Source organism: Anopheles gambiae, chromosome 2 (assembly GCF_943734735.2).
Source record: "Anopheles gambiae chromosome 2, idAnoGambNW_F1_1, whole genome shotgun sequence".
In the NCBI taxonomy this organism is placed as follows: Eukaryota; Metazoa; Arthropoda; class Insecta; order Diptera; family Culicidae; genus Anopheles; species Anopheles gambiae.
Genome location: NC_064601.1, coordinates 43,338,953 through 43,366,296, shown reverse-complemented (window position 1 = coordinate 43,366,296; position 27,344 = coordinate 43,338,953). Strand labels below are relative to the sequence as shown.

The following is a 27,344-nucleotide window of genomic DNA, read 5'->3' as shown; positions in this document are numbered from 1 at the left end:
CAAGAATGTACAAAGAGCAATTACGAACATTGACCCGCAGGCATGTCAGTGTTCTTGCAAATCATACTGCAAGAGTTGCATTAGTTGCGAAAAGAATCCCCGTGATTGTTTTCAACAAACCTGTGACTAAATTTGCTTTTCCATACTTACGTGCAACGACTTCACTGCTTATTAGACGTAATTTAAAACAAAACACATCTGTAATGGGTTCTTCCCTGCTCTTCACAAAGAACTATTCTTGTCCGACAGCATTGGCGGTGTTGTCGTGTGGACCGTTTTGCTTTGTCCGGCCACTCTGTTCCATTGCTAACGGACACCGAGATTATCCTTGAGTGGGGCCATTGTGCTTGCTCACGATTCCACTTCGGCGGTGGTAGCAGATGCGCCATATTAGGAGCGAACGATCCTCGCTTCTTCCGGGACGGGTTAATGCTAGTTTTTCACTGCCATCCGTGCTGCAGGCACGAAGAGAATTTCATTCCTTTTACAGAAGTGGTATGATTTTTTAACGCCAAGCCTAGCAAAAGTGCCGTTGGGAATGTGTTAGAAAGATGAGACGGGGCTTTACGTTTGCTTGCGTTGTTCTTGGACTCTTCGGGCTAGAGTGTTACTGCCGGGGATATCCTGTTTAGAGTCTTAATTTTTTATCGTTTTGATTTGGTGCTAAAATTCCTGCACATAAACCAAAGAGCAGGTAAACTGGTTTTGATTTCATCACATTCTGAAATTGGGAACTTGTTGGGGCACATGATATGATTTGCACTTTGGAGATCTCTAAAGTAAAGCTATGGCTTGCAGTAGCTGCTACATCGTACGACCTGGTACATGGCGGATGTTATTCCTGGCATAATGCTCAAACTTCGTTACCCAAATTCAAACAACTTTGACTGAATTCGATCACAAATCATTTACTGCAAAGCGATCGAAATGTGACGCTTGTTTAACCATTTTCCAAACTAATTATAGTAGTTTTGTGATTCGTCGAATAATGCCTAGGAAATGGTCTGTTTGTGTGTGATACAAATAGAATCAAACGGACCACTTAATTTTGTACATGGTTGCGTGGGGTTCAATTTGGTGTCCTATCATTAGTATTGATTTGAGCTACTAGGAACGTCACCAAAATGCGTCACCTTACCATGGACCGTTTCGCCGTGTAGTTCCTTGGGGTGTTCTAAAAATAACTCAGCGTTTTGTGAATCATTTGCTATTAGATGATACATTTAGGATTTAGGTAAATGATATTTAAAGTAGTGTAAAACAATACAAAAAAGAATGTTTCACACGCGAAGTAAATTTTCGTGGCGAGTTACAGCAGATACCACGTTGGTTTAGTGTCAAAAGTCAAAAGACATTGTAATTGACAAAATATTGAATGAGTAATTTGCATTATTTTGGCGTTTAGAATGATGATACTGCTATAGCTACTAGTTAGACAATATGTGTGATACTAATGGTACACAAAACGAGCTGTTGTTCCGGGATATCTGTAAATGTAGGGTGCAACACAGTTCTACGGTGCTGTCATGTTCGAGTGTTAGTACACCCGCTTTCGACAACAAACAAACGCAACCATTCAATCAAGCTGTTCACTGGACTGTGTGTGTTTGCCTTGACCTTTGACCACACTGTGCGTTCAAGCTCTAGCACTCGTGTTGATTGTTCAGCCGGCCTGCTTGTCCCGGTTGACGTCGTGGTCGTCGATGAAGCACTTTTCTTCTATGTCATATAAAGTTGTTTCCTGTTTCCGGGTGCTATTAGAGCCTGGTGAGATATTCTTTAACACTCGAATTATATAGCTGTCTCTTTTTTAGTAAACTGACGTTTTGTATGTTAATGTGTGTATTACGAACACAATGATAGGACGAATTTTGTTCTCACAGTGCATCACCTACATCTTAATGGACCATGTTTAGATTGGTTTCGTTTTAAACGAAATAATATCAATCTGTCAAAACTAAACATCACCTACCAGCTCCAATGGATTCCTCCGATCTATGGGACAGGTTTCGAAGCCATTGGATATTAAAGCTCTTAATCTTTAAACGAATGCCGCAGATATAAGGATTGCTTTTGATGTGTAGGTGGCTGTAGATGGACTGAAAGTGGCATATCTTAATTGCTTGTTTTGTTCAACATTAAGCATGAATGAAATCACTATTAGGCTGTTAATAAAACTGGTTAGATCAATGTCCCTATACGACCAGCTTGAAAAGATAAGATGTGCAATATTACCGAACTCATTCGTTACCTTTTTCGACGGAAGTTCTAATTCCTAGCACTGTACTGCTGTTTCCCACACATAGCATACGGTTTGTGCGTTCCGGTTGTTAAGCGTACATTCACCTTTTGCCTAGGGTGTCATACTTCATCGCGACAAAAACGTTCAAGGGCACTGACGAATCTGCCAACGGGATCGAATTATCTCTTTTTTTTCGCCCACCTTAACCTTAACCTTAGTTAGCCCCTAACGAGAAGAAGCGTCCGTCTGGGGACTTTTATTTTTGCTGTTTGTTTCTTGTTTTTTTTATGAAACAAATTGTTCTCGCTTTTCCAATTTCCTCAGTTAATCGCGGTGCGTAATACTCTCCGTGGAAAATCCCGTGCGAAATACGCACACGGAAAAGGTGAGAAGCACACGTACACCCAGTCCGATCGGCCTCTTACACGCGTTTGTGTCCGGGTGTGTCGCGTTGTTGTGGATGGTCGTAAATTGTTAACGCGTTTGGTGCTAGACGTCAACAGTTTGAGTTTTTTCTTTTTTTTGCTTGCTATTCTTGGCACCAGTGGATGAAATGAAAACATGATTTGTGCCGGTAAGATGAAAATTCTAAAAAAAAAAAAATATTAAGAAAACCTCACACAGAAACATAGGAAAATGGCCATTTGACGACGGGTGCTAGTGGGGTGATGGGGAGCGGAGACGTATTTCGCGATTGGCTTACCAAAACGTTGTGGGAAATGATAAAAATAAACATTTTCAAATCATGTGATAAGAGGCAAGGCGTGGTTTTATGCTCATTCTTGAAGACTTTGCCGAACGGGTCGGCAGGTGTGGTTGAGGTCGTCGTGGTTGCTTTGCGCAAGTGGTGTATAAACACTTCGGGCTTTTTCTGTTAACCATTTCGATTCATCTGTGGGTTGATAAAAATCACCAGTTGTTAGCACGTATCTTCATGCCGGGTGGGTTTAGTATGTAGTCGTTGTCGTGTAGTCGTGAATGTGTCGCTGGGAAAGTATGGAATCGTTAACGGAGCTACATTTCTGTTTTCGCATTGAATATACATGTTTCGTCTTTTTTGACAAATTTGATCTTTAAAAATACTATAACTTTGTTTGAATTAACGTAACGCATGGATCAACACTATATTTTTACTTCATTAAAGATCTTTTAAGGGCAATCAAAGGGCATTTCTGTTTCCTCGCTACGTGAAAAACTGATTTTTATATGGCCCACAGCATTTGCTCATTATTTTTTGCATTAAAAAACACATCAGTTGGGAAGACCATGCATTTCATTTGACATTTGCGTTAAGTGTACCAAATGAGACATAGCAGTTCGTTAAACATTTGAGAAATGAATAAATTAGGCCTATTTTAAAGAAATCTGGCACGTTGCAGCCGTTTCGAATGAAGTTAAAGATAGAAAATAAGACATTAACATTCATACAGTTCGTTTTTTTTTTGTCAACACTGCGTTAAACGTGATTTAGGTCACTGCAAAGTGCGGCAGCCCAAAGCAATGTCTCAGTTGTACTGTTTGCTGCCACGTTTTTACTGCTTTGATGGTGCTAGGGTCATCTTGTATGAACTACAAATAAACATTTAGTAAGCTTCACCAATAACTTAATTATTCTTTACAACAAAGCTTAAAACTAGGTATATGACTCAGGCAGTCGAAAACCTAAGAGCGGTACGTCTTTGAATGTGGCTTTATTAAGCATAGGCTTTATAAAACATAGAAGACTACATCCTGCTCCACAAAAGAAGAAGAAGAAGAAGCTTAAAATTATTTTAAAAAAATCAACTGTTGAACATATACACAATTTAATTCAAATTTTCTACTCTCCTAATCCTACTTCGTACGTCAGCCTGGAAACCTAAAATATGGAAACTATCTTAAAACAGTGAAAAAACCAGACCAGAAGTTTCTTATTGCCTACCTTCCAATAGAGGGGGGGGGGTCCAATAGAAAGGCTTAAAGAAAAAACCACACTAAAACATCCAGATGTACACGCAGCAGCCACAAATAAACATTCGGATGGGCGGCCGCGCGCGCTCGGTTCAACGTTTTTCCTTGAACTCGGCGGTTGCGTTGAGCCCGTTTGCTTTTGCACAGCTTTGTGTGTTTGCGCTGCTGTGGCTTGGCGCAACTTTCTGGACGGCACAGGAACGAACTGCTGCGAGCAACATACTCTCCCGAGCATACACAGGTACTAACGTGCGCATGCGTGTATGGTTCAACCATCACATCATCATCATCATCATCATCATCATCACGATCATTACGGTGGAGCATGTTTGGGTTTGGATGTTCTCGTTCTCGCTTGCTCGTCGTATCTCCCGTGCCTTTGATTTCGCGGGTGAGAGTGTGTGCGTGTGGTTTGAACCTCTTCCACAAGCTGTTTTCAGCGTGTGCCCGTTTCTCAATGCTTTGGGGAGTTTGCGAGCAAACGCGTTGTGGCAACCCTTTCTCCCCTTTTGGTTGCGTTTTTACAGACACCATTTACCCTTTGCCTGCGTGTTGAGTCGCGTGACGAATCGCTCGGGAACGTGCTTCCGCGTTCGTGCCTGATCTCGAGATCCCAAACTTTTTAGAGTCACTGTTGGTAGTTGTCTAAGATGTTGGTAGTGCCGCTAGGACAGCGGCAGAGCAGAGCAAACAAGTTGTTCTGTATAAAAGTGTATAAAATGACCCAAATGACTAAATTAATGTTTAAATGCGCTTGTGCTGCTTAAAATAAGCTACAAACGTGCATATTAAAAAACTAAACTAAACGTAAACGATTTGCCATTCACTTAGTAGGTACTTTAAAGCATCCACACACACACACACACACACACAACAACATTTTTGCTGTACATTCTTGTGTTGGTAGTGGTACTGGCCGGGACCATAGCAGCAGCGGCACAAGCATAAAACACAACAATGTGCATAATGTTAGCATGAGTCATTAAGCGCTTGGTTGCATGGGCATGGGGCTCTGTGCATGGTTCGTAATACGGATTGTTAGCATCGTTGACCTTTTTTTTGCGATTGCATGTATGTACGTGTGCTTGTTTAAAACCACAAGACCATTGAATTGGAGACAGCACAGCTCGGGAGAGAGGTGTCATTTCTAGCCAGGGTTTAGTTGGGGAATGTTTTCTCAGCATAGTTATTATGCCAAACGTTGCGGTTGCCTTCCCTTGCTTTTTGCACCGTAATATCAACCAGCTGTCAGAAATGAAAAGTGACAGAGAGAGAGAGAGAGACTTTGTTTAGCTTCTTAGCTTGGCTTACATAATGTTCCGTCCGACCGACAGCCGTCGTCTCTCGTCTTCTGGCACTTCGCCGGCGGTGAAGCAATGGTGAAGGGAGTAGTAATAGACTGCCATGGTCTGCCAAAAGAAGGTGCCCAGGCAGCACCCGCACACACATTCCGCGAAACCAGCCGGCATTTATTGCCCACCGGTCGCGGTTTAAGTAGTGAAGTAACACGCTACGTCCAGTTAAGCGATGGGCTGCTTCTCTGTTTGATTTTTGTTTCTGTTTTGTTTGAGCAATAGTGAAAATGTGAAAACGCTGCAATGCAATCCTGGAGGTCGCATGTTTTCATTTTTTTCCCATTGTACAAGCATCCTAATCGCTAAGCAAACGAATTGGAAAGTTATTGTCGTCCGTGAATGATAGGCAACACTTCCGATGTTCCAATCGTTTCACCTAACATTTGGCTGAGAGTTTTCCAGAACACCGAGCTGCACGAAGCATTCTAACCGATTTTGACTTGCACGTAGTCTTTCCTCTACGGAGCAACCGAAAGGTCTACGGGCCAAAAGGTTACGTGCACTCGCTAGCAACGTTGACTTTCCAACAACATGCCGTAACGCATTCGTGGGGATCTCCGCTCCGTTTGTTTGTTTTCCCTCGGTTTTCCTTTTATATTTCCCCTTTCACGACAGCATTAACGTCACCTCTGTCACGGTTGAAAGATGTTACGCCTTCGCCGGATGATTGCAAAACTTTTCCACTTCGCCGGCCGTGTGCGCTTTGTGCGACCGCTGGGGCGAGGGAGCGCTTTTCTTTACCACTAGTTTTTGGGGGACCAAGCGTTGCAGCAGCAGCAGCAGCAGCAACGGGCATGTTGCAACTTTAAATTACCCTTGAGTCGTTTTAGGCCACAGCATGGCATTGTTTATCTGTGGGGAGTAGATTAATTAAATATTGCACCGTCCAATTAGGCGCGAGCTCTGGACAAATGGTTGTCTTATTTTCACTGAGTTCCATCGCCAATGTTATCCCAAATGTAAGTCAAAATCAAATGTCATTAAATGACGTCACTGGTCAGTTTTTGGGTTATGCTGTGTTATGTTTGAGTTGGATGTTTATTATACGAAAGGAAAAGTTACTGTGGACAATAGACACAGAATTATGGATGACAACTCCACATAATAGTTGTTCTAATAGAAGCTCTATATCTACCAGTTTCCATCACTGGGGCCCTTCACGATTCTAGTCAGCTTTTTGTATGCAGTTTGACAGTTGGAGGCCGAAATCATGTAAACACTTCATACAAAACTAACCTGCAATTTTCAGTCTAGATTATTCTAGCCTCAAAGCTAGAATTAGATTCGAGTACCTGATCGAAAAATGACAAAACAAGGCGGTGTTTACATTTATCGCAAGGTTCATTAAAGAGATCTGGTGATAAAATCCAGAATCAAAGTGTATGTAGTCCAGTGTATGTGGTATCATAGCATGTTTTTATAACCAAAATTGATTATCACTTTTTGACAGGATGGGTTAAAACTTTTGTTCAAACAAGCTTTCTGGAGGCTTAATGAATACTCAAAACACTCTTAAAATCTTCATTCAGAAACAGAAGCGATAAAAATCAGCCTTCTAAATTCATTCACCTTGGGATAAGCACACCTGTATATTATACCCACTTAGATAGCTGCTCGAAAATTGTTATACAATGCAAACAGCTGACAGGCTGAAATTTCAGCCTACGAACCTAAAACGGAAAGGGCCCCACTAGTAGAATTGGTTGCGCCGAGCGGTCTGCTAGTTTACGTAGGGTACCATCAACATGAAGCCTTTACTAATACACTTCCAGCGCTTTCATTGGGTTTAAGGTGGGGGTTTTGCTGTATTTTGTCTGGTTAGAAGTACCGATTTTCGTTGCACGTGTGTGTGGTCGATTGCCAGTCATCGCCGGGTTGTTTCGAACCGTTCGCCTTAGACACGACTCCGCAGTGGTCGTATTGAACGAGCTAAGAATGGAGCCCACGAATGTATGAGCAGCCTACGCTGACTTGGAGCATATTGGAAAGGCATTTGGTTAAAGTGGCCTGTTGCATTGGTTGGTTCGTAATGTTCGCGCTATTTGTAAGATAATTTTTTTTGTCAACAAAGGGATTCAATCTATGTAAATCTGGATAAGCGACGCTCAAATAAACGAGAAATTTCAAAAGTGTAAGAGTGAAGGAAGTTCAATTACTTACATTGCTGGAATCTTATTAACATTTATTTTCAGAAACGCATGTACCATTTTTTTTACAGAAAAACAATTTCAATTTATTCAAACCGAATAATTTAAAATCTTTGGGCTGCTCGTTTGCTCAACAGTATCTTTCGAACCAAACGGCCTGCTTTCAATCAGTCAGAACATTATTTTCCCTATAGCGAAGATAATGTTCATTCCACTTCCAATGGGCAGCTTGTTACATTGATTGCATTACAGTGCCTTAGTTGTAATAAATGAACATCGCCGTGATGAGTGAGAAGCTTGCACCAACTCCTAAACATAGGTCGAGTTACTGTCACATGATGCGCCCTCGTTTTGGCTAGCCCGACACGGGTGATTGGCTCTTAGCGGGAGTGTGGATATAAAAAGCTATAAAAAAACACACTATCAGAACAAGGGGGAAGAATAGCTGCAGGAGGTAAAAGTGCAATTTTCTTCCCCCGCTTCCCAGTAGGTGGAAAAGTGCGATCGTTGGGGAAAAGCAGAACAGTCTTTTCTTGCAACCGCCTCCACAAACATTGCCCGGAAGTGACCTACATCCAACGATGTCGGAAGGATCCGTTCGCGCTGTATCCCCGCTGTATGTCGATTCTAGTTCAGAGATTTTCTTTTCTCTTGTTTGACCATTACACGCGTGTTCGGTTAGTGTGCGCACGAGCGCGCACGTTGTTACGGGATGTGCAAAGCGTGGTTTTCAATTGTTTACGCTCCGCATCCTACTACATCGTCGGGAAATGGATGCGTTTCACTTGAAACCCGGGCGGTAAACGCTTCTTTTTTTAAGCCAAGGTCAAGAAGCATTACAAACGCTATTTCTTTTAAAATACATTATTGATTTTACACTGCGAGTGAAGTTCCATTTTTCGCGGAATATATTTTTCGTTTAGTTAGCTATATCATCAGAAATGTGGATAGAAAACATAATCAAACAATCAATTAATTGGATTGGATTCATTGGGCTTATTTCTCTAAGAAATGAGGTCATATTTTTCTGAACATGTTTTGTAAATTAGACATGCGAGGCATGTGTTATGCTCAGCGTGTGGACGGTATATGTATTATGTTTTTTTTCTGGGAATTTCACTTATTTCGCAAATTATTTAGTATGGTTTTAATCTAAGATATGAAAAAGATCCTTTAGTTAAACAATTATTTAACATGACGGTCTTTACAAAAAAAAAAATAAAGGTTTGTTTGTGGAAGAAAATTCCTAGCAAATGGTTCAACCACACACCGTTCGTATTGGCACAAAAATAGATGATTCTTCCACTTAATTGTTTTCTTGCAAGAAAACTTCATTTCATAGGATACCTGTGAAATAGATATTGTTTTATGTTTTAAAAATAAAATAATCTGTTTTAAAATGTACAAAAGCCTCTCCGATATTAAACAAAACCTGTATGTAATAGTTCGGTAAATTATCGATATCGGAAATGTGTCCGTGTGGCGATGCTGAAGATAAACGGTAGGCCATGGTTGACATTGAATTGGAATTGGGGTGGCTCTGCTTCTCGCTCTCGAGAGTCAAATGAATAAATTAAATGCATGAAAGAAAAAAGACCGAAAAATCATTCACGTGTCTCACGTGTGGTGTCTGCAGCCGTCACAAACACAGACACACACACACCTTCGTATATTGCCCGGACCGTCCGGTTAGCGATGTCGTAATCAATGAGAGGAGGCTCTCCACGCGTTCATCTACGGTTGGAAGACCTTCAAGCGTAAATGTTGGTTGCACTTTTCCTTTCTTTTGCTCGCTCATGTGTGTACGCATTGGACCGCGGAGCGGCGGCTACATCATCGGCGTCCGATGGAGTTTTTTTAAAATATATTTTGGTGGAATCCTTCTACTAATCGGTGGTAGAGCGAGAGATGCTTTGCGTATGGCTCTGTCGTTAACGGTTCATCGGACCCTTCCCGTGAGACAAGACATGCAAAGGTCAGCTAATTTGCATCCCCCTGGGGAGAGGCAGCAGTGGGCTCATCTGAAGACGCTTGGCTTTGTACGAAAGAGGCTTGGTTTTGACACTGTGTTTCATGTTTTGGAGGCATGAACAGCGCTCATTTCTTGGGCGAAGGTCAACCGAAAAGCGACAAAAGATGAAAACGAAGCAGATTAACGCACGGGGTGTGGAGAAATGGTAAATGGCCCATAGTGTCCACCGGTTACTTGAGGCTAACCAAGCATCGACAACAAATCCCAAAGTGGTTCGAAAAGAAATGCAGGCCAAGGTCATGATTGTTTTCTTGTTTCGGGTTTTTTTTGTGTCTCCTTTCTGCTTTCTGCTAGTCCAATGATGAAATTCTTGATTTTTCGTAAACGCTCCGTCGCTATCGTGCTCTAACTTTTTCGCTCTCTTCTCGCCGTCCTATTGTGAAGCGGTCGAAGTTGAAGCGTTTGAGGTGCGGCAGCGGTAATAGGTTCGCGAGCCTTTGTCGAAATTATTATCTCTTTGCAGCTTTCCAGTATCCGCTCGCATGTGCCATTGCTAATGTTTCCTTTTATAATTCAAGTCAAAGCAAAAAAAAGGCTTATCATTACTTATAATGAGTGAAATCGAGCCAACAAGATGGGCAACCTTTCACTTTTCACGCGTTTGTTTTTTTTCGGCTCCATTATGCTTATCAATTTCACGATATGGTGTACAGTGTGTGTGTAATGTTTTGCTTCTTTTTGAAGTTTCACATCATCTGCAGTCGTCCGCTAATGTAGGGTGTGATTATTTTCCATACGTTCTCATTTGTACGACCTGCGGTTGAGTTGCATTTTTCCGGCGGAAGCTTTCCGACATCTGAATGTGTCTGGGCTATGATTGATATGATGCCTAAGCGAAAGTGTCTGACGGAGCAGTTATCAACCTGCCTGACGCACATATCCGAGAATGAACTCAAATTTCGATCATGGAATGTTTGCGCATTCCTAACAGTTGAACCATTGCCAACCTAACACAATCTTTCGGTTTCGCAGCATGTTTTGCAAAAAACAGGTCTATAGTTTACATCTCTCGCTCTATAACCAAGCCAACAAGTAGGATTGATTGATTTTAATCTCAGATTGTGTAATCACGGCTGATGTTACGTTCGATGGAAGCATCCACTTTCAACCGATGTTATTGACGAGTATAGTTTGCTATCAGTCTCCTTTCGAAATTATTGGTTCGCTATCCTATCGACCACGGGACGAAGGAGGTAAGAAAATTTAATGGGTTTTCCTTCTCGTGACCTTCGCGTTGTTGTGGATCTCTCTCCACGTGACAGTTAGCTGCTTTTGGGTGGTGGAATCTATTCCAAACAGCTCAGATGCGTCACTTATGGCGGTGACGGTGTGCTGTTTTTCAAACTTGCAAACATTTGTATCGAAAGCAGTTAAGGTTACAGCCCACGGAGTGTTCATTCCGCCGTGCACTCCTTGTGATAATGCCTTTACAAACGGTTCGGTTTTATCATTCTGTCTTTTATCGATTAAAAATACTTGATAAGATAGGTCAGATACTTACCTACTTACTGGCATCGACATTAAAACCAAACTGTGCCCATCGGAGGAATCCTTCCGTTAGAAGTAAAATTATTGCCAAACTATAATCGAATGCAATCGAAAGTGTACAACAAGAATGAACCAAGCTTGTTTGTTGTTGATTGTTCCAGTTTCTATGCTACGCTCCACAAATGTCATTCTATCACCGGGGCCGCAAGCAGATATCGATCGATTACCGGGCTGCTTGTTATTGCAATCATGCCTCCGTGGATGGAACAACAACGGGTACAAATCGTCTAGTCGACAAAACACCACTCCAGAACGATCGTTAGCTTCGATTTGTTTGTTTTGGCCGCATTGAAAGTAAACCGTCATGCCCTAAACGACCTGGTTCACATTTCCGGCAAACTCGTTGCATAGATTTTTTTTATATTTTTTTTGTAGAGGATTTAAAAAAACGAACGAGACGTTTTATTTTTACTTTTAGAATCAATAATTTGAATGGTTCAAGAAAATAAAACTCGATGCAAAACAGATGGCATGTGTTTCTCTTTCGTTTGTAAAATCAATTTGTTTGTTTGTTTGATGTTGTAGGATGGATTTTTTTGTGTGGAAAAAGCAACTATGGTATGGTACAACGTATTCATGTAATTGAAATGATTATAGTAAAGTTTAATAGATCATGTAGGTTTGAGTTGGCCTTCTTATTATTGAGTTTTATTGGGGTGATGTGTATTATTTTTTGTAAAAAAGACTAAAAGAAAAGGAAGCATACTTCCGACCGCTTGCTGGTGTCAGGTGGAAACACGGATGTTCAAAAAAATACCTCAGATACTAGAAACTTCAATTTCCATGAGCGATAATCGCGGTGTAATGGTGTGGCATAAGTTTGCACTCAAGCAAACGATACGAACTGCTTGATAAGCAATGATGGAAGCACTCTGTTCCGTCCGGTCGTTTCAACTTCCCTGAGTTGAGATTTTCTTCCAGCTCTCTGTGGTGCTCTGTTTTTGCAACTAGGTACTGTTTTGTCGTGGTACGGAAAAGTAAAAACGAAATAAGATATTTGCTGTTACTCACATTTCTGCGGCAAGAGTCAAGATAGCGTAAAAAACAAACCGTAGTTTTTTTTTATAACAAGAATCTTTGCTCGATCATCTAAAAAACGACGCTTGTTTTTACTTTATGTAGTATACTTTTTTCTTGTCAAGAGTATATCAACGTTTTCCTAGTTTACTAATAAATATCTCTTCTTTCTCTTCTACAGGTGAGTCATGGATATGAAGTGACATCTTCTCACTTCCACCGGTTCAATTCGTAGCAGATGTCTGTGTTTGCCGAAAGTGAAAGCATCAACTACTCGTATATGCAACTGCAACTTCTCCGTAACTTTGCTCGGTTACCTTAGCATGCGCTGTACTCTCTGTACACATTGCGTTAACTAATTCCCAGCTGCATATACTTGGGAAGGATAGGATGGGTCGTAAGATAAATATTTGAATATTGCCTAGGCGCGTGTAGTTTCGCATCCTTACGATTGGCAGGCCTGTTGATCGTACTTACATTACATTTAAATCAGAAAACTTTGATTTTGCTCCATTGCTTTGCAAATTTTTATGTTTGTGCAGTTTAAGAAAATTACTTTAACTTAGCTGTGTGTTGTAGTATAATGTGTTTATGCTCTTAATTTAAAACGTCTATGTTCAAGTTTTTACTGGAAAAATCTTCATTTGCGTACACCTGAGTGTAATTGGAAATTTACAACATTTTCAATGAACTGACTTTGTTGATTTTTAGACTGTAGTTCAATTTCTCAAACTCATTCAATACAGTGCACCGTCACCCATTCTCGCGTAATTCTCCAGCAGTATTAATGATGGCTAATGGCATGGACGCACGTGTTGCTAGTTAGCGATAATTTAGTACCAAAGTATGGCCTAAGCTCAGCATTGTACCTAGCGTTTCAGGTTGCTCGTGCCAGAATGTGCAAGATGTGGTACTTTGAATAGGTTTGGATGACGCTGAGTGTTCTGAAGAAGTCTCAAATTAATTGCTAAAATGTGGTTCAAATAAGGATATTCTGCCGGGCATAAAATGAATACTTTATTATACTCTCATCTTAATATTTGCTAGTAATTATATATTGTGTCGTATAACGTATATCAGACTTGTGCTTAGATCATGAAGCGTCAATTTATCGTGGTATGTTGAAATGCAAACACAATCCTTCGCTCTTAGGCCTCGTGCGTCATAAGCGACATCTCGTTTGGGGCCTTTCAAACGGTGGGAAAATCAGTTACTGCTCTGTCAGTGGTGCGTAATAGACTGGTCCGACTTGTACAGTTGCTGAGTATCGGCGACAATGGCGCTATGACCAATTCGGTATGTTAACCATCGGCTACTCTTGCGATCACAAGTGAGCGTCTCATTGTGCGGTGCTGAGTCCATCCCACAATTTGACAGATATGGAAAACAAGTGTTACTTAACCCTGTGCTTTCGCAGCTGCCCACACAGCACTCTTGAAAATGTGTGAAAATGATCAAATTAAGTAAACTTCCTCCTCCAGTTCGACCATCGGTGAAGTTGGTGAATTGTTTGTGTGACCTTGTCAACGGAGATGAACGGAGGGATATGAGTATAAGACTATTTGAGATATGAGATAGACGATTTTGAACTTTGATAGATACATTTTTTAAAAGAACGTAAGCCACATTCAAACAAACAGTCCTTATAGTTGACATGCATTTCTAAACATTATTTAGTCTGAGGTTATATGTAGCTGAACCTAAGCGTGAGCTATGATCTAATGGTCTAATTTAAATTGATTTGTTAATTTGATGTCTTGCAGTTTAACTTAACTTCTGCCGATTGAATAGCTAGTCTAACTTAACCAAAAGTTACTTTCGTAACTTTGTTCAATTTAATGGCAGCTTATTCCAAATCGTAGCCATAGCACAGCACTATATCTACCAGAGCCTGCAGTTGTAGAGATGTTGTTCTGTACACGATTCCTGCTCGTCGTCAGGCTCGTGAAGTAGTGGTCAGGCGGGCAGAAAGAGAACGAATTTAATTGGCATCACTTAACGCTAGTGTGGTTATGTCGAACCGCCTGGAGCAAACGGGTTGTTTCGTTCGCTGTCGCGCTGGTTTGTTCGTTGATTTGGCTTTCAGAGGTCATCATCCGCGGGATGTAAGCGATTGATTGATGGTTGTCGGGCCAGTTCCGCTTGGTTAGTTATGAGACGCACCTCGTACTGCAGAGATACGGTTACCGAATAAGGAATGGTGGTTTAATGATTGTTAACACTCGCTTGCCCTCTGGAGGTACCATTCGTTTCTTGTTCGGTTTTGCATAAATTCATTCTATGTTTCAGCATGTACGGCTCTGCGAATACTTACGGATATACAAAAATTAATAATTTTCTATACTGGTTTTTCTATTTTTAATAGCTTGCAATGTACAAATTGTTGAGCAGTGCAAAATTCTGTCAGAAAACAGAGTCGATTTCGCTTAACGTATTGAATAGACTGGCATGTACCCACATCCACTTCACGTTTTCTTTTTGTTGGTACGAAACCCTTGCGATCGTTCAAGTAAGCAATTTCGCTTCCTTATTTTCGCAAGAAGCAACGTGTCACTTAAAAATAGCAACGCATCTGATCGTGCGATCTTCTAATGCTTTCGCTGTTTCTGTAACGACGCGCGGCTGTGTACGTCAACACGTTTGTATTTCTCCTCCCCCTTTGGGGTTGATGTTTGCAAACAACATCTTGCACACATCGCACTCCACACTGCATTTCCACCAAACCGTTGTACTCTGCTGTGAGCCGGCTTTTAAGTGTGCTTCTACTTTATTGCTGTTGCGCTTGTTTTGTATCAGCTTTGCTCGTGTGCCGTACGACCGTATGCGAGGATTGGAAATAGATCAGAACTAAAGTTGGAACACAGCGGTGTGGCAAGTGTCGCTACCGCATTTTTTTCGTTTTCTTTGAATTATAATGTATGCTAACAGTTAGTACTAGTTGCTAAAAGGTGCGCTCTGTGAATTGCATTTAACTTTACGAACAAAACTCAGGGAGTACACTTTTAGTTTCATGGTGACTTTCACAGCGAACATCACCGAACGCTAAGTTTGTGAGCCTTGTTTACTGAAGAGAGAAGAGAAAAAGTTCTTAAAAAGTCTAATAGCGGATAGTAGCGGAGTGTACATTTCGTTGGCATTTATGGTCGCGCTACCAGTGTCCGCCAGCATCATATAATTCTCAGGAATTCCGTTGATGAGGTACGTATTGACGGTGAGGTTGGATATGTTGTGCGGCAGCCGAATCGTATGCTCGCCAATGGTTATAACCGTTCCATTGGTCGACCCTTCATCGGCCGTTTGACGCAGTTTTCGTTCAAGCTTGGCCAAATCCGCATCGGTGACAGCTCTTCGCATACGGTTGACGTTTATCTGCACGTTCGTTATGTTCGTGCCGTAGTCATCGAGACCGGTCGACGTGTTGACGCGGTTTCCGATTGCGACCGACACGTTCGAAGAATTGGAAGCGCCACTCGATGCCGCCGTCCCGGAAGTGGTCGCCAAGGTAGTGGTGGTTGGAGACAGTGCAGGGAAACTCCACGGCAGAAACCAAAATATCGGAGCTGCCAGCAGCGGTTGCAGCTGGGACGTAAAGTAGGACAGGAAATAGAAGTAGAAATAGTTTTACTTTACCGCAGAAAACAAAAGCCTTACCAGAACCGCCGCTGAAAGTAGTGGAACAGAGATGATCCGCATCTGTAGCATGGCAGTAAGAGAATGGATACAAATGGCATTTGGCTGGTCTAGTTTTATAGTAGATACGGTCCCGGATTCTCGTCAAGAACATGGGAAATGTTGGTGCTGTCTAACGTCAATTTCACTTTGACGATAACTCCACAATGAGATGTATGCAAACAACGTTTCATGGCTGAATTGCAAATTAAATTGCACCGTTTGTGTGAACAGACTGGATATCATGGTCTTGTGTTTTTAGTGAAGAAGCTGAGAATTTAACAACATTTTGTGCTGTAGACATACTAGTGTACCGTATTCAGAATTCTTGTTTGGGATTTTCAGTAAAATAATCATATCCTCTGCAATATTAGGTTATGTCTGTATTGCAACGATGCCCAGCTAAGATGCACCTGCTGTGTCATAGGATTAGCCATTTAATGAGCTTTTTTGCATAGCGTAAAGCATTTCCAGTTATTCGCTGCCTCAACGTCTAGGCAGCGATGACATAATTCGATCGTGTGATCATGTTCGCAAAGTAAATGCCGCAACTGAGGCGCGCTGTGGAGAGTGTGAACTGCGTGGTACGTGGAGGTGGAAACAACAAACATCACCACCATCACCACCACCACCAGTCCGCAACATAAACCTCCCACGATGTCGACATTTACATCGAGACAACCCAGTATGCCACGGTTAGCAGGCCACTGGAGCGCACCACGTCTTTTGCAGGGGAGGAATGGGTTTTGCTGCAAGTAGCGGGTTGCCTGACTACAGTTTTTTTCGCATCGCTCAGAAGCTTTCGTTGTACAGTTGACCGGTTCGCGTTACGTGGCACTGTAACAGCCAGCCAGGTTGGCTGGCCTCCTACCCTTGGATGCAATTTTGAATCGGAGCAAACGCCCGTTTTGCAATTACTCCCCTTCCCCTTCTCACTCCATTTCAGCACTTTCCTGCCCTTCATAGTGATTCGCTGAGAGGAGCGGGAGGTTATTTTTTTCGCCAATCACAAGAGAAAGCGACTGACTGTTAGTTACGCGTCCATTTACGAGCGTGTGCGGTAATATCGAATGGTTGCTGTGTTCCACTGCCGAGCTCTCGGTGTCGACGACGATTGGGTGGCAGAGGGACCGTGGCGAGGAAAGCTTCGATGCAACCGATGCAACACTAAATCCGACTGCGCTTTGCTCCCCAGCAGCCGCCGGTAGGCTTCATCACTGGCTATTACCCACGGCGAGAGGTTGATTATGGAACCGTTCGCTACGATCGTGCTTGATCTTGGATTGCCGATCGGGGGCTTCTCTAGACAAGTCGCAGGCAGCAGGAGGAGAGGGCTGCTGCAATTTTAAGTGCGCGCTCAACCGTTCCGGTCGAGGTGTGACGTCGGTTGGCCCTAATAGCAGACAGATTATTCAATAAATGTCATAGCCAGTGCGGACGGCCAGTGGAGAAGCATCATGAACTTGAAGCAACGCATTGCAGAATTGCAATTCGTCGCGCAGCAAACCTTACCGTCGTAGTGGATCGAATTGAATTACGATCCCTCATCTCAGCTTTAGAAGCCGCAATGAGTGCTCTTTGTTCAGGATCAGGTTTGCCTCTCAACAAGTAAATTTACCGTGCTGGACAGAAGTGTACGGTTAATCTGGTGTGTTGTAAATTTTGTGCAAGGCGGAAAGATAGCTATGTATATACATATATTCCTGTATTTGGACATTTCCGCACCGAGATTCTTATGGTTGCTAACTCTTTGTTTGGTGCTCTCTACGTTGCCACAAAGAAATAACGATTGTATATTTCATTTCTAGAAGTCGTTTCACTTAAACCTCGTCTAGCGGAACAACACCACAGTGCTGGATGGCAACGTTCTGCACACTACTTTATTGCATCCAGTCGAGGGCTTTCAGTCACAGGCGAACACGGTGGCGTTTATAATCTAGCCGATTGTGTTTCCATATTGGGCCCAAGCACGACTTCCCGGTTTGCCAGGTCCGATCGGGCCAAGCGGATGATCTTGCTGGGCGCATTGACTGGCGCGTTGTTATTGTGTGCTGCCTTCGGTGTCATTGGAGCGTATTTCCATAATGCCTCACCAGTACGTAGCTTCGTAGATTATAGCGCTGTACTGGTGGTGTTAGAGGGAATTTAGAGGTGTACGTCTCACTCGTATTGATATCACGGAGAACTAAGTACAGTAACTTAAATTTGCATTCGCGAACATTGCTCACTACGGTTGATTTTTGTTAGCATGTCTATGTATATGTGTATCGGTTTATAATACTGCACTAACACTGCAAGTGAACGTCGATCGACGGTTGTACCCCGCTATCGATAATCGATCGTGAGGAGCATTTTTGAGCATCGTTTACTTGCTGTAATCGTAATGGGCTGCAAAACACATTCCATAAATTATAGTCAGTGTTGTGCTTGCAGCAGTATTATTTCTTTTGTCGTACAATTCTGTTGGAAATTAAAAAAATATGACTGTAAAAAATTACCCATTTATATTTCAGACTAATACTTCTTCACGGTTGACGAAGAACCAATTGAGATTGAATAATCCTAATCATGATATTTTTGTGTTAGTAGCGCAAGAATTAACTAGTGCTACAAGACGACGCTTCACTTAGGGTTGGTTACTTGAAACAGTAAAGTTGGAGTGAGAAAAATAGCATATTCCACTGTTTGTTGTTTGAAACAATCCATCGTAGAATTCATTTGTTCAAAATGTGCCGAAAAGTGGAGCGACATCATTATGAGACGGTGTCAAGGCCACGGAACACGGGATTTGATGGAGTTGGAGGGAAGCGAACTACGCCACTGTACACGCTAACATAATTTGCATGGAGTGATTGCTTGGAATTTGCCCAGTAGGTAAACATTTCATGTCACTAATATTTATGGTGAAACATTGGACATTATGCACTTGTATCGCTCAATGTACGCTTTCGATATTTCGCCCAGAGAAGGTGTTTTCCAACTAGCACGATGAATGAAGGGTAAAATGTATACTAACTTCAACTGTAGTGGAACCGTTGTTTAATGGGTCAGTTTAGTTTGAGAAGTTGGTTCCTTTTAATGGTTAACACATTATTTACTGTAAGAAATACATTAAATTGGAAGGTCACACAATTTCTACTGCTAGACTACTGCTACTCTACTTCCGGTGTTGACCCTGAATTAGAGGTACGGCTTGGGCGGTGTAAGAAGGCATTAACATCTTATTAACCTAAAACTCTGAACCCTTTGCTGTGTTTACGCTGGCGTGCATAAGTTGGTACGTGAAATTTGACGGGGCAGTAAAATCGGGTTAAAGTATGTAAATGAGAGAGAACCACGTAACTTTCACATAGGTGGGTAGTGTAGTGTATATAGTAGCATTCATACACATTTTTCTTGGCAGAATATTTCTCTAGTTTTCTATGACCAATTCGGAGTGTCGGTAAAAATACTTTCCAGGCTTTATCATTAGCGCCAAAAAAGCTAAGCCGTGAACGTGTGAAAATAATCGGAGTTTCGTGTTGATAACATACAATACACACCTTGACCCCATTTCTAATAGCGTGGAGAACACTCTTTACGCGGCTGCTAGAAAGCGCAATATTCCACACGAAGGGTAGTTGGTTGCTTCCCAGTGCTCCCAGTGCTGGCTTGGTTGTTTTGCTTCGTGTCACGGCGTCCTACTTAAGTCAGCGCCGTGACGCGTGTGTTCTAGTTCGATGATGGTCATCAAAGACGACAAAGAATGTACGTTTGCAAATGGCGCTTGGAGATGAGTTGGGATGCTGTCGGGTGTGTACATCAGCTGATGTAACATTGCACCGTTCCAGCGTCAGCCGCACTCACAGTCACAGCGGTGTGTACTGCAATGCGCAGGGTTATGCCCCTTTTGTCTACATCGGTGGCGGTTTAATCAGTTTGAAGGAGTTGGAATGAGCTGGTGCTATACCGGTTCGTCCAACCGTAGGACGACGAACTTGGAACTGCGCGCTGTAGGTCCGATAATCGGAGCGTTCGCCGTATACACATTCTAATCTCTTGCTTTATGCAGACTGCTAGCGATAGCAGAATTTTGTTATGTCCCTGCGGCACAGCAATGTCAACAGGAATCGATGACGTTTGACGCCGAACTGCATTAAATCAAGGTCTCTTTGGGTCCGTCCTGTGCAAACGTTAATGTTTTTGTCTACTTGCACGATCGATGTCCAGTGACTGATAACAAGCAGTCTTATCTTGTACATGACTAAGTCAGATTACAGACACTTCTCTGATAAACATAAACCGTGGCATCATTCGCTATCTCGAAATCTGGAGCAAGAATCTCTTCGTAGCTACTCATATGACTTTTCGCAAGCATAGAAGCGTATGCAAATAGTGGTGCTTTGGGGTTGATAAAGATAAGCTGTTCATGTGAGTGAGAAACTATCTTTCAGTGGTGTGATATAATCCGGGTAGGTAGTGCAATTGTACGTTGCTTATCGTCCGTCTGTTTGGCGACCCAGTTCTCTTTCGACGACTCGGATGTTTGCCAACAATGACGCGGCTCGGAGATGCACGGAGCGAGCAATGGGATATTGCTGATATTTTTGTCACTCAAAGTGACTTCTTCCCCGACTCTCGTTCTGCCGATTGTTTGATTCAATGGCCAATCCTATCGATTGAAATGTAGCGAACCTGCATTCATGACCTGAATACATAGCATGCGATGGATGGAAGCTACATGGACCATGATTTTCCTAATCCTCTCTTCCTTTGGCCACTTCTCGGCTGCGTGTTATTATATTGATTATTGTAATTGAAAATGACGACACAATATATAGCGCATACTTCTATCGGCCATAACATATAATCCATTGCTCAATAAATTTCAGCTGCAGAGAATTAGTTTTGCAGAATTCTATTCATTTATGTTGGAATGATGTTTAAATCATCTGCAGGAAACTTTGTTTCAGGAAGAGCTTGATGATCTTGATCCCATTCGAATTGCGCTGAATTGCAATACCAACTGTGCGCCAGGTTATTTCGCATTACTCAAGCCTTCTCTGTTTGTAAAATGGAGCAAAATGTAAGACGCAAATATAGAATCAGAACGTAGCAACCTTCTTCCGCTTTCTTTGTTAATGAGCATTCGATCAGCCCTCGACACCAATACCAAGGAATTCCATTTAAGGGACCCTTCTCCTCCCCATGAATGCTCACTGAATTCTATTTTGATCGTGCTAGCTCGTTTGATTTATACATTCAGTTAGTGTGAGGTTTTGTTCATTGCATGTGCTACCCATTTTTATTTTGATAGTATTTTAGTCCGACAGCTGACAGCATGTTTACATATGCCAACAGAGCGTAAATGTTTAGTGTATGAAGTGCTAAGCCTTATATATCCTTACATTGTGGACTTAATGCTTTTTAGGTACTATCATTCATTATTAACAAGCTACAAACGTTTTGATCGATCACACATTCTCGGTATCCTTTTTGGCTCTTCTCCACCGCACCAAGTCCATTAAGTTTGCTATCCCTTTATCTATTTGTCCAATTCGCTGGCCTTGAAACAGGGTGTCTTGGACCGTTGTTTATAAACAATTTCCCGCCCGGTAAGGCACCTCATCTTTCCCCCGTTGTTGCACACTCTCAGCGCGCACAGAAACACGTGCAGCACAAGAGACGCGCCGTTTTTGGTAACCGGCAAACCAACCGCCAAGTAACGGGTTTTCCCTTTTTTGCCAAATGTGACGTGCGCATAGCTCTCAGTGACATTGATGTGTAGCGAGTTCTGTTTATGTTTTGTCGAGTTGGCAGCGGTTAAGCGCACGAGGGAGGACGCCGTTGGGCTCTTGGTAGTACTGCGCAGAATGCTGAAGTTCAAGGAGTAAAAATCAGGTTGCCTTTTACAGAGAAATACGGGCTGGCAGGCTCCCCGTTGCAGTGGGTTGCTGATTGCTACGAGTGTGTTTCTGTGTTCCGTAGAAGGATGCCAAGGGTTGTTGAACTTTACTGGATAATAAGGGCTGGGATTTGTTCTAGTACTTGTATGCAGGAATAAATTGAAAGAGCATATTTGAAAACAAAGAACTGTAATTTAACGCAAATCATATGATGTGTAAACAAGACGCATAGGCATTATATATTATTTAATTTCATTCTACATAAATTGAAGCGGTTCATGAAATATTTTCAGTGCCGATAATATCCTGGTTTTGTAGTATATGTTATCCTTGCCTATCTTAAGGCGCAATTGAATATTCCCTACGGTCTCATGGCTGTCTCACAGGCAGACTTACTTACCCATGCTGAAAGCGCAGTAAGAGGACTTTCCGCTTTGTGTTGCAATCGTGGTGTAAAGAACGTCATCAACTGTGACGCTGCAAGAATTTCCGTCTGGAAGAGCGACACCCTGATAGGAGGGGGACAGACTGTTGAGTTCAATGAATTCTCTCGCTGGTCGCGTGGAACACAACAACAACCCTCCCAAGAGTACCGCATTTTGCGCGCTGGTATTTACACTCATGGAAATGTCATCGTACAGCAGTGGAGGACGTAAACACATACGATGTGTGCTGGGACAAAGGAAATTCAGAACCACGCAAAATTCTTGTTTTTTTGTATTTCATGTTTTACCTTTTTTCTTCAAATTGTGCAGAACCAGTATGATTCATCCCAGGTAATAGCTGTGTAGCAAATTGGCAAGCTATCGGACCAGAGGTACGTTGCTGCACAAAGATGTGGAGGCTCTCAGACGAAGATTTGTGCGTTGTTGAAGTTGTCCGTTCCATCCGTTGCACATCGAGTGAGTGTCTGTGCGTGTATGCATAGATGCATGTGCAACCAGTTATGACAAACGAAGTAGTAGGCGATGGCAGCAATGCTTCATTTCAATGCAGTTAATTGCATTGACATCTTCCTTACTGGTGGCGAAGCCTGGTTGGCTCATGGCTTTGTTTGCACTGCGCTGCACTGCGAGGGTAGTTCATCTTCACCGTCGCAACGGTCGTAAATTGCTCCACTTGAACTGCTGAAGCCCTTCAGTGTGGTGCAAACAAGCTCTGCTGCTGCTGCTGCTGCTAAAGTGCAGGCAATCATCAGTCGTAAGATTACGCGAATCGTTGTTGTTGGGTAGACGAAAAAACAACAACAAAACAATCGTAACCAAGCACAACCGAGTGAGCGAAACGATGGAAATAAACAGGAACACAAAGAATGCACCATGGCTGTATGATCTAACTCTTTGGTGTGCTAGGGTGAAGGTGACAAGTACAACTTTTGACAGTTTGTGATTGCGAGTGCGTAACTAAGAAAATCTTCATAGCGCTGGAATGTGAAGAATCTAATAATAGTTTGAATAAATTTAGTTGTAACACTGTTGTAAGAAGCATATGTCTGTGTTTTGTATAATACCTTTAACTTTTTTTTTCCTTCTCTTGGAGATAAGAGGTTTTTTCACTTTTGGGCGTATGATTAACGCTGCTATTCGCGACAAATAGACGTAGTTGACCTCTGAACAGCATATAAAATATTCTTGATTGTTCACTTGACTTATCAGCTCTTGTTTTTGATTCGTGCGTCGCAAAAAATGATGCAACTGATTAGCTTTAGTTAAGGATTTTTTTAAATGGTTTCTAAAGAAGTGATTGTTTTTTAATAAGAGGTGTTGTTTATGTGTATAGACCACTTGGAAAAAAGATACCAACTATTGTGTAAAACAAAACGTATCCAACTCTTTCAGTATGTCATATGCACTTAGGCGCATAATCGTTGAACAAATCGTTTTTTCGTTCTCTTTGCTATTGCTTATCATGCCATTGTTACTTCATTGATAGCTCATGCTGATTGTGTCGAGTAACTAATTTCACGCCATTTAAACTTGAAATTTTCACTTAGCGTTGGGGGGGTGGATATGCAACATGTGCGTGATGTGATGCCATTTACACACGATGCCTTTGGTGTCGCTGAAGAAATAACGAAATAAACTCGACGAGCTTCAATAGTGCCTGAACAAGTTTGTTTCCCTGATTGAAATACCTGTCTCTGTCAAATTCCCTAAATGTTGCTGCTTTGATAGCTGTATTTTTGTAGCAATGTCTATACAAGTTTTATATCAAGATGTCAAATAAAATTAGGCGTCTGGTGCGATGTAACTCTGTTCTGAGTATAATATTGTATGCTTACAGCTGTTTTGAAATAGTTTTTGGTTTTTTATCGGTAAGCTTCGTTTCAACTATGAGCATGTCGTATGAAACTATACAACGAACAGGTATTGGAATACGGCTTATGTAAAGCACGTACAGCAAAGTAAAATCGACAGGAGGTGTGGCTCGCGGAAGTTTTGTTTTTTAAAGCAAAATGTCACTGTCTAATAGATTCCTTCCCCTTCTCCCTGGCGTGTTGGCTGGATACAGCGGACGGGAAGTGAAAATTACTACGGAATGTAACACGTGCTCGATATCCTACGACGGCTACGACCGGTTGCTAGAAAGGCGGCTAGTTCCAGGTGTTTCTATTACTTCATTCACCGCCGTCTCAACACTGTCGTGCGCTCGCATGACGGTTTACTTAGAGCGGGCCTAAGGGTATTAAATTGCGGATAGTTCGGGATGGCCTGTGCCGCTTGGCGAGTAAAAATGTGAGCTTGAGTCTTTCGACACGCGACCGACCGGCCTGTGCATGGGTAACTGAAGCTTTCCGAACATGTTCTTTTTTGTGTGTGCTCACCTTTGATCAATTAAAATGGATCAGGGAGGGGAAACAATGAAGCGATGTAACGATTGCAGTTGAGATTCATATTGGCCAGTGCGAATATGACCCTCGAGTACAAAAAAATCATGTTCGAAAGCGTGTTACGGCAGGTGTTATACGATGCTGCGCGTGAGTCTGTGCTCTTACACCTGACTGTATGTCGCACGATTGCCTACATTTAGGAGTTAAACTGAATCACCTGTTAACGCCGGAATGATAGTAACCGATTCGATGGAATGATGCTGTTCCGAGAGCTACAAGTTAGGTCTTCTGATGTTTTGATGTTGGAAACATGATGTATTGTCACAGATTGATGTTGGTCAAATAGAAGATTGTGTGGGAGTGAATAAACATGGCAGAGCATGCAACAACGTTTAATGCGTTTGTATTTGATAGAAGGTACATTATTGTTTCAGCCGTTCTGGGGCGAAGTGTAGGTGCTGGGGTGAGATAATATTTCCGGGAATATTTCGTGATTTCAGTCACGTCCTAATGAATCTTCCTATTCATACATGCAGGAATGAAACAAGCATACTACACAGTAGTATAATCGACTTGAGTTGACGATCGATGAATCATGCTATGTGAGTAGGAGCCGTCACGCTTCAATTGCTAATAGTTTTTAGTAGTTAATGGTGTATTGAGACATGTTTTATTATTTTATAATACACAATTCAAGTTTATGTGTGTGGGGCGTATATCATGATGTATCGCCGTTTTTTCACTCGTGCCGCTTTATATATAGAAAGAAATTTTGTATACCAATCCTCTAGTAACGACCGAACAAGAAGAAATGTGTTTTCATAACAATGGTTCGCTAAACGTATTATGATCTACGGTGGTCGGCAGTGTTGTATATCATGGCCCATCAATGGGAAACGTTTCAGAAGACATATTAATGCGTTGATTGAATTTTTAAAAAGAAAAAAAGACGCTTGAGAAACAGCTTTTCGTAAGGTGAACTTCGTTCAAGGCTTTGCATTTACCACACAGCTTCCACCTTCGAATTTCGACATAACCGCTTGAAACGAATGCTATCAAAAATGTGAAACCGACGGCGTAAAGTCGTGAATGAAACTTTAGATTTTGATTTGGTCCGTTGTAAACGATCTTCGCTTTCATCCGGTTCACCTCCTAACAACAATCAGCATGGATGTTCATGGCCTCGTTCATAGTGACACCAGGACTGTAGCATTACGCATGCTTCGAACTGAACTCAACATTAGCAACGGGCTGAGTATTTGTGGTAGCTATTAATAGTAGACAATGAACTGGTACTTTTATGATTCCTTTTAAAAGAAATTAAATATATTTGCTGCCTTCTTTAGCTACATTTATTGTTTCCCATAAATGCACAAACAATGTACCAAGCTCGGGTACGAATGTCACATAACGCACAACGTTTGTGTAATGGAACTCACCCGAAACACTTGCACTCGTCGAAATGCATTTCTTAATTGTGCTTTTGACAATTGACCTTTCGTCATTTGCAATTATCTCGGGTTGATGTGATATCATCAACAGAATAACAATTTACACACACATCGCACACGTGCATATAACGGAAGCTTTTAAAAACTGTCGTCTGATCTGTAAATGGATGTGGACGATTTGTCGACGCTGGTAAAAATGTTGCCAGTAAATCTCTTCCTACTTCCTATTTCTGCATACGAACGTTGTTGTTGATTTGTTTTTTGTTCGATCACTGGAAGCCTCCACAGCTGGAAACGCATGAACGCATGGCCGGCAGCGCCGATGCTCGGATGCATATGGATGAACGGGTATGGAAATGAGAAGTTCTGGCCAAGGGAGGCAGTGGTAAGCAAACAGTTTGTCAACAGGACGGAACCAGTCGAGCCGAACATTTCCGTCATCGTCGTTCTTTGGCGCAGAGTTGTAATATGAGTGTGGCAAGAAGTTTACATCATTCGTGTGCGATAGTGTGTGCTGCAATAATTGGCCGAAAAAGAATCGTAGAAATATTTACGATTTTAGTCCTAGTGAAGTGAACATGTAAAGGTTCCACAACCGTGACAAAAAATATTTACTCTTCTATCAAAATATTGCAAACAGTATTTCGAAGAAGTTCGTGAACGTTTGCGTGTTTTTCCGATGCTGCTGGCCCAAGTGCTCGCTGTATCAGCTGCTTTCGTGCAGCGATTGGTCACCTCGTTATCAACGCGCTTTTATACCTTCCCTTTTCGGTAAGTTCGCTGTGTTCTCTCGATCACTCGTGTGGTGTTAGTTAACCTGCGCTCACGAGTGTGTACCTCCTGCCGGACCGGATGTAAATACGTGCACTCGGTTAAACGGCCGGTTGCCTAGATGGGCAGCAATAGCTACTGTCACCTTGCGGCTGAACTCTGTGCCTCGCGTTAGACGCGCGATGCGGCTCGATTACGATTGATCAACTGGTGAATTTCCGTTCCAGTACCAAGATCGATGATCGCACCACTTCTCAGTGGCATCATCAGTGTGTGCTGCACTGCTGCCGTTGCGCGGGAGAAGCATTCATGATCACTGATCGTAGTAGCGGAACTTGGGGCAAGTGTGCCACCTTAAGCATTTCAAGTTATAACTCACTAAAACGTGTTTTTAAAAAGCCGATTTAAATCTCATAACTATTTTACATCTATTTCCTCACTTATAAA

General features: G+C 42.2%; 2 protein-coding genes and 1 long non-coding RNA gene across 3 annotated transcripts in view; 1 reads left to right on the top strand and 2 right to left on the bottom strand.

Annotated features, from left to right (window-relative positions):
- The window catches only part of LOC1271575 (protein fem-1 homolog CG6966), a 44,517-nt gene that overhangs the window by 7,864 nt on the left and 9,309 nt on the right, over positions 1 to 27,344 (top strand). The window lies entirely within an intron of this gene.
- On the bottom strand, positions 14,636 to 16,039 carry LOC1271577 (uncharacterized). The gene is made up of 2 exons (XM_310399.7): positions 15,943 to 16,039; positions 14,636 to 15,870 (listed from the first exon to the last, which is right to left on the bottom strand). Exons 1-2 carry the CDS (start codon positions 15,991 to 15,993, stop codon positions 15,334 to 15,336), a joined length of 588 nt encoding a protein of 195 aa, XP_310399.2. The 5' UTR covers positions 15,994 to 16,039; the 3' UTR covers positions 14,636 to 15,333.
- On the bottom strand, positions 25,990 to 27,102 carry LOC133392006 (uncharacterized). The gene is made up of 2 exons (XR_009765420.1): positions 26,742 to 27,102; positions 25,990 to 26,640 (listed from the first exon to the last, which is right to left on the bottom strand). It is a non-coding gene; the product is annotated as an uncharacterized LOC133392006 (long non-coding RNA).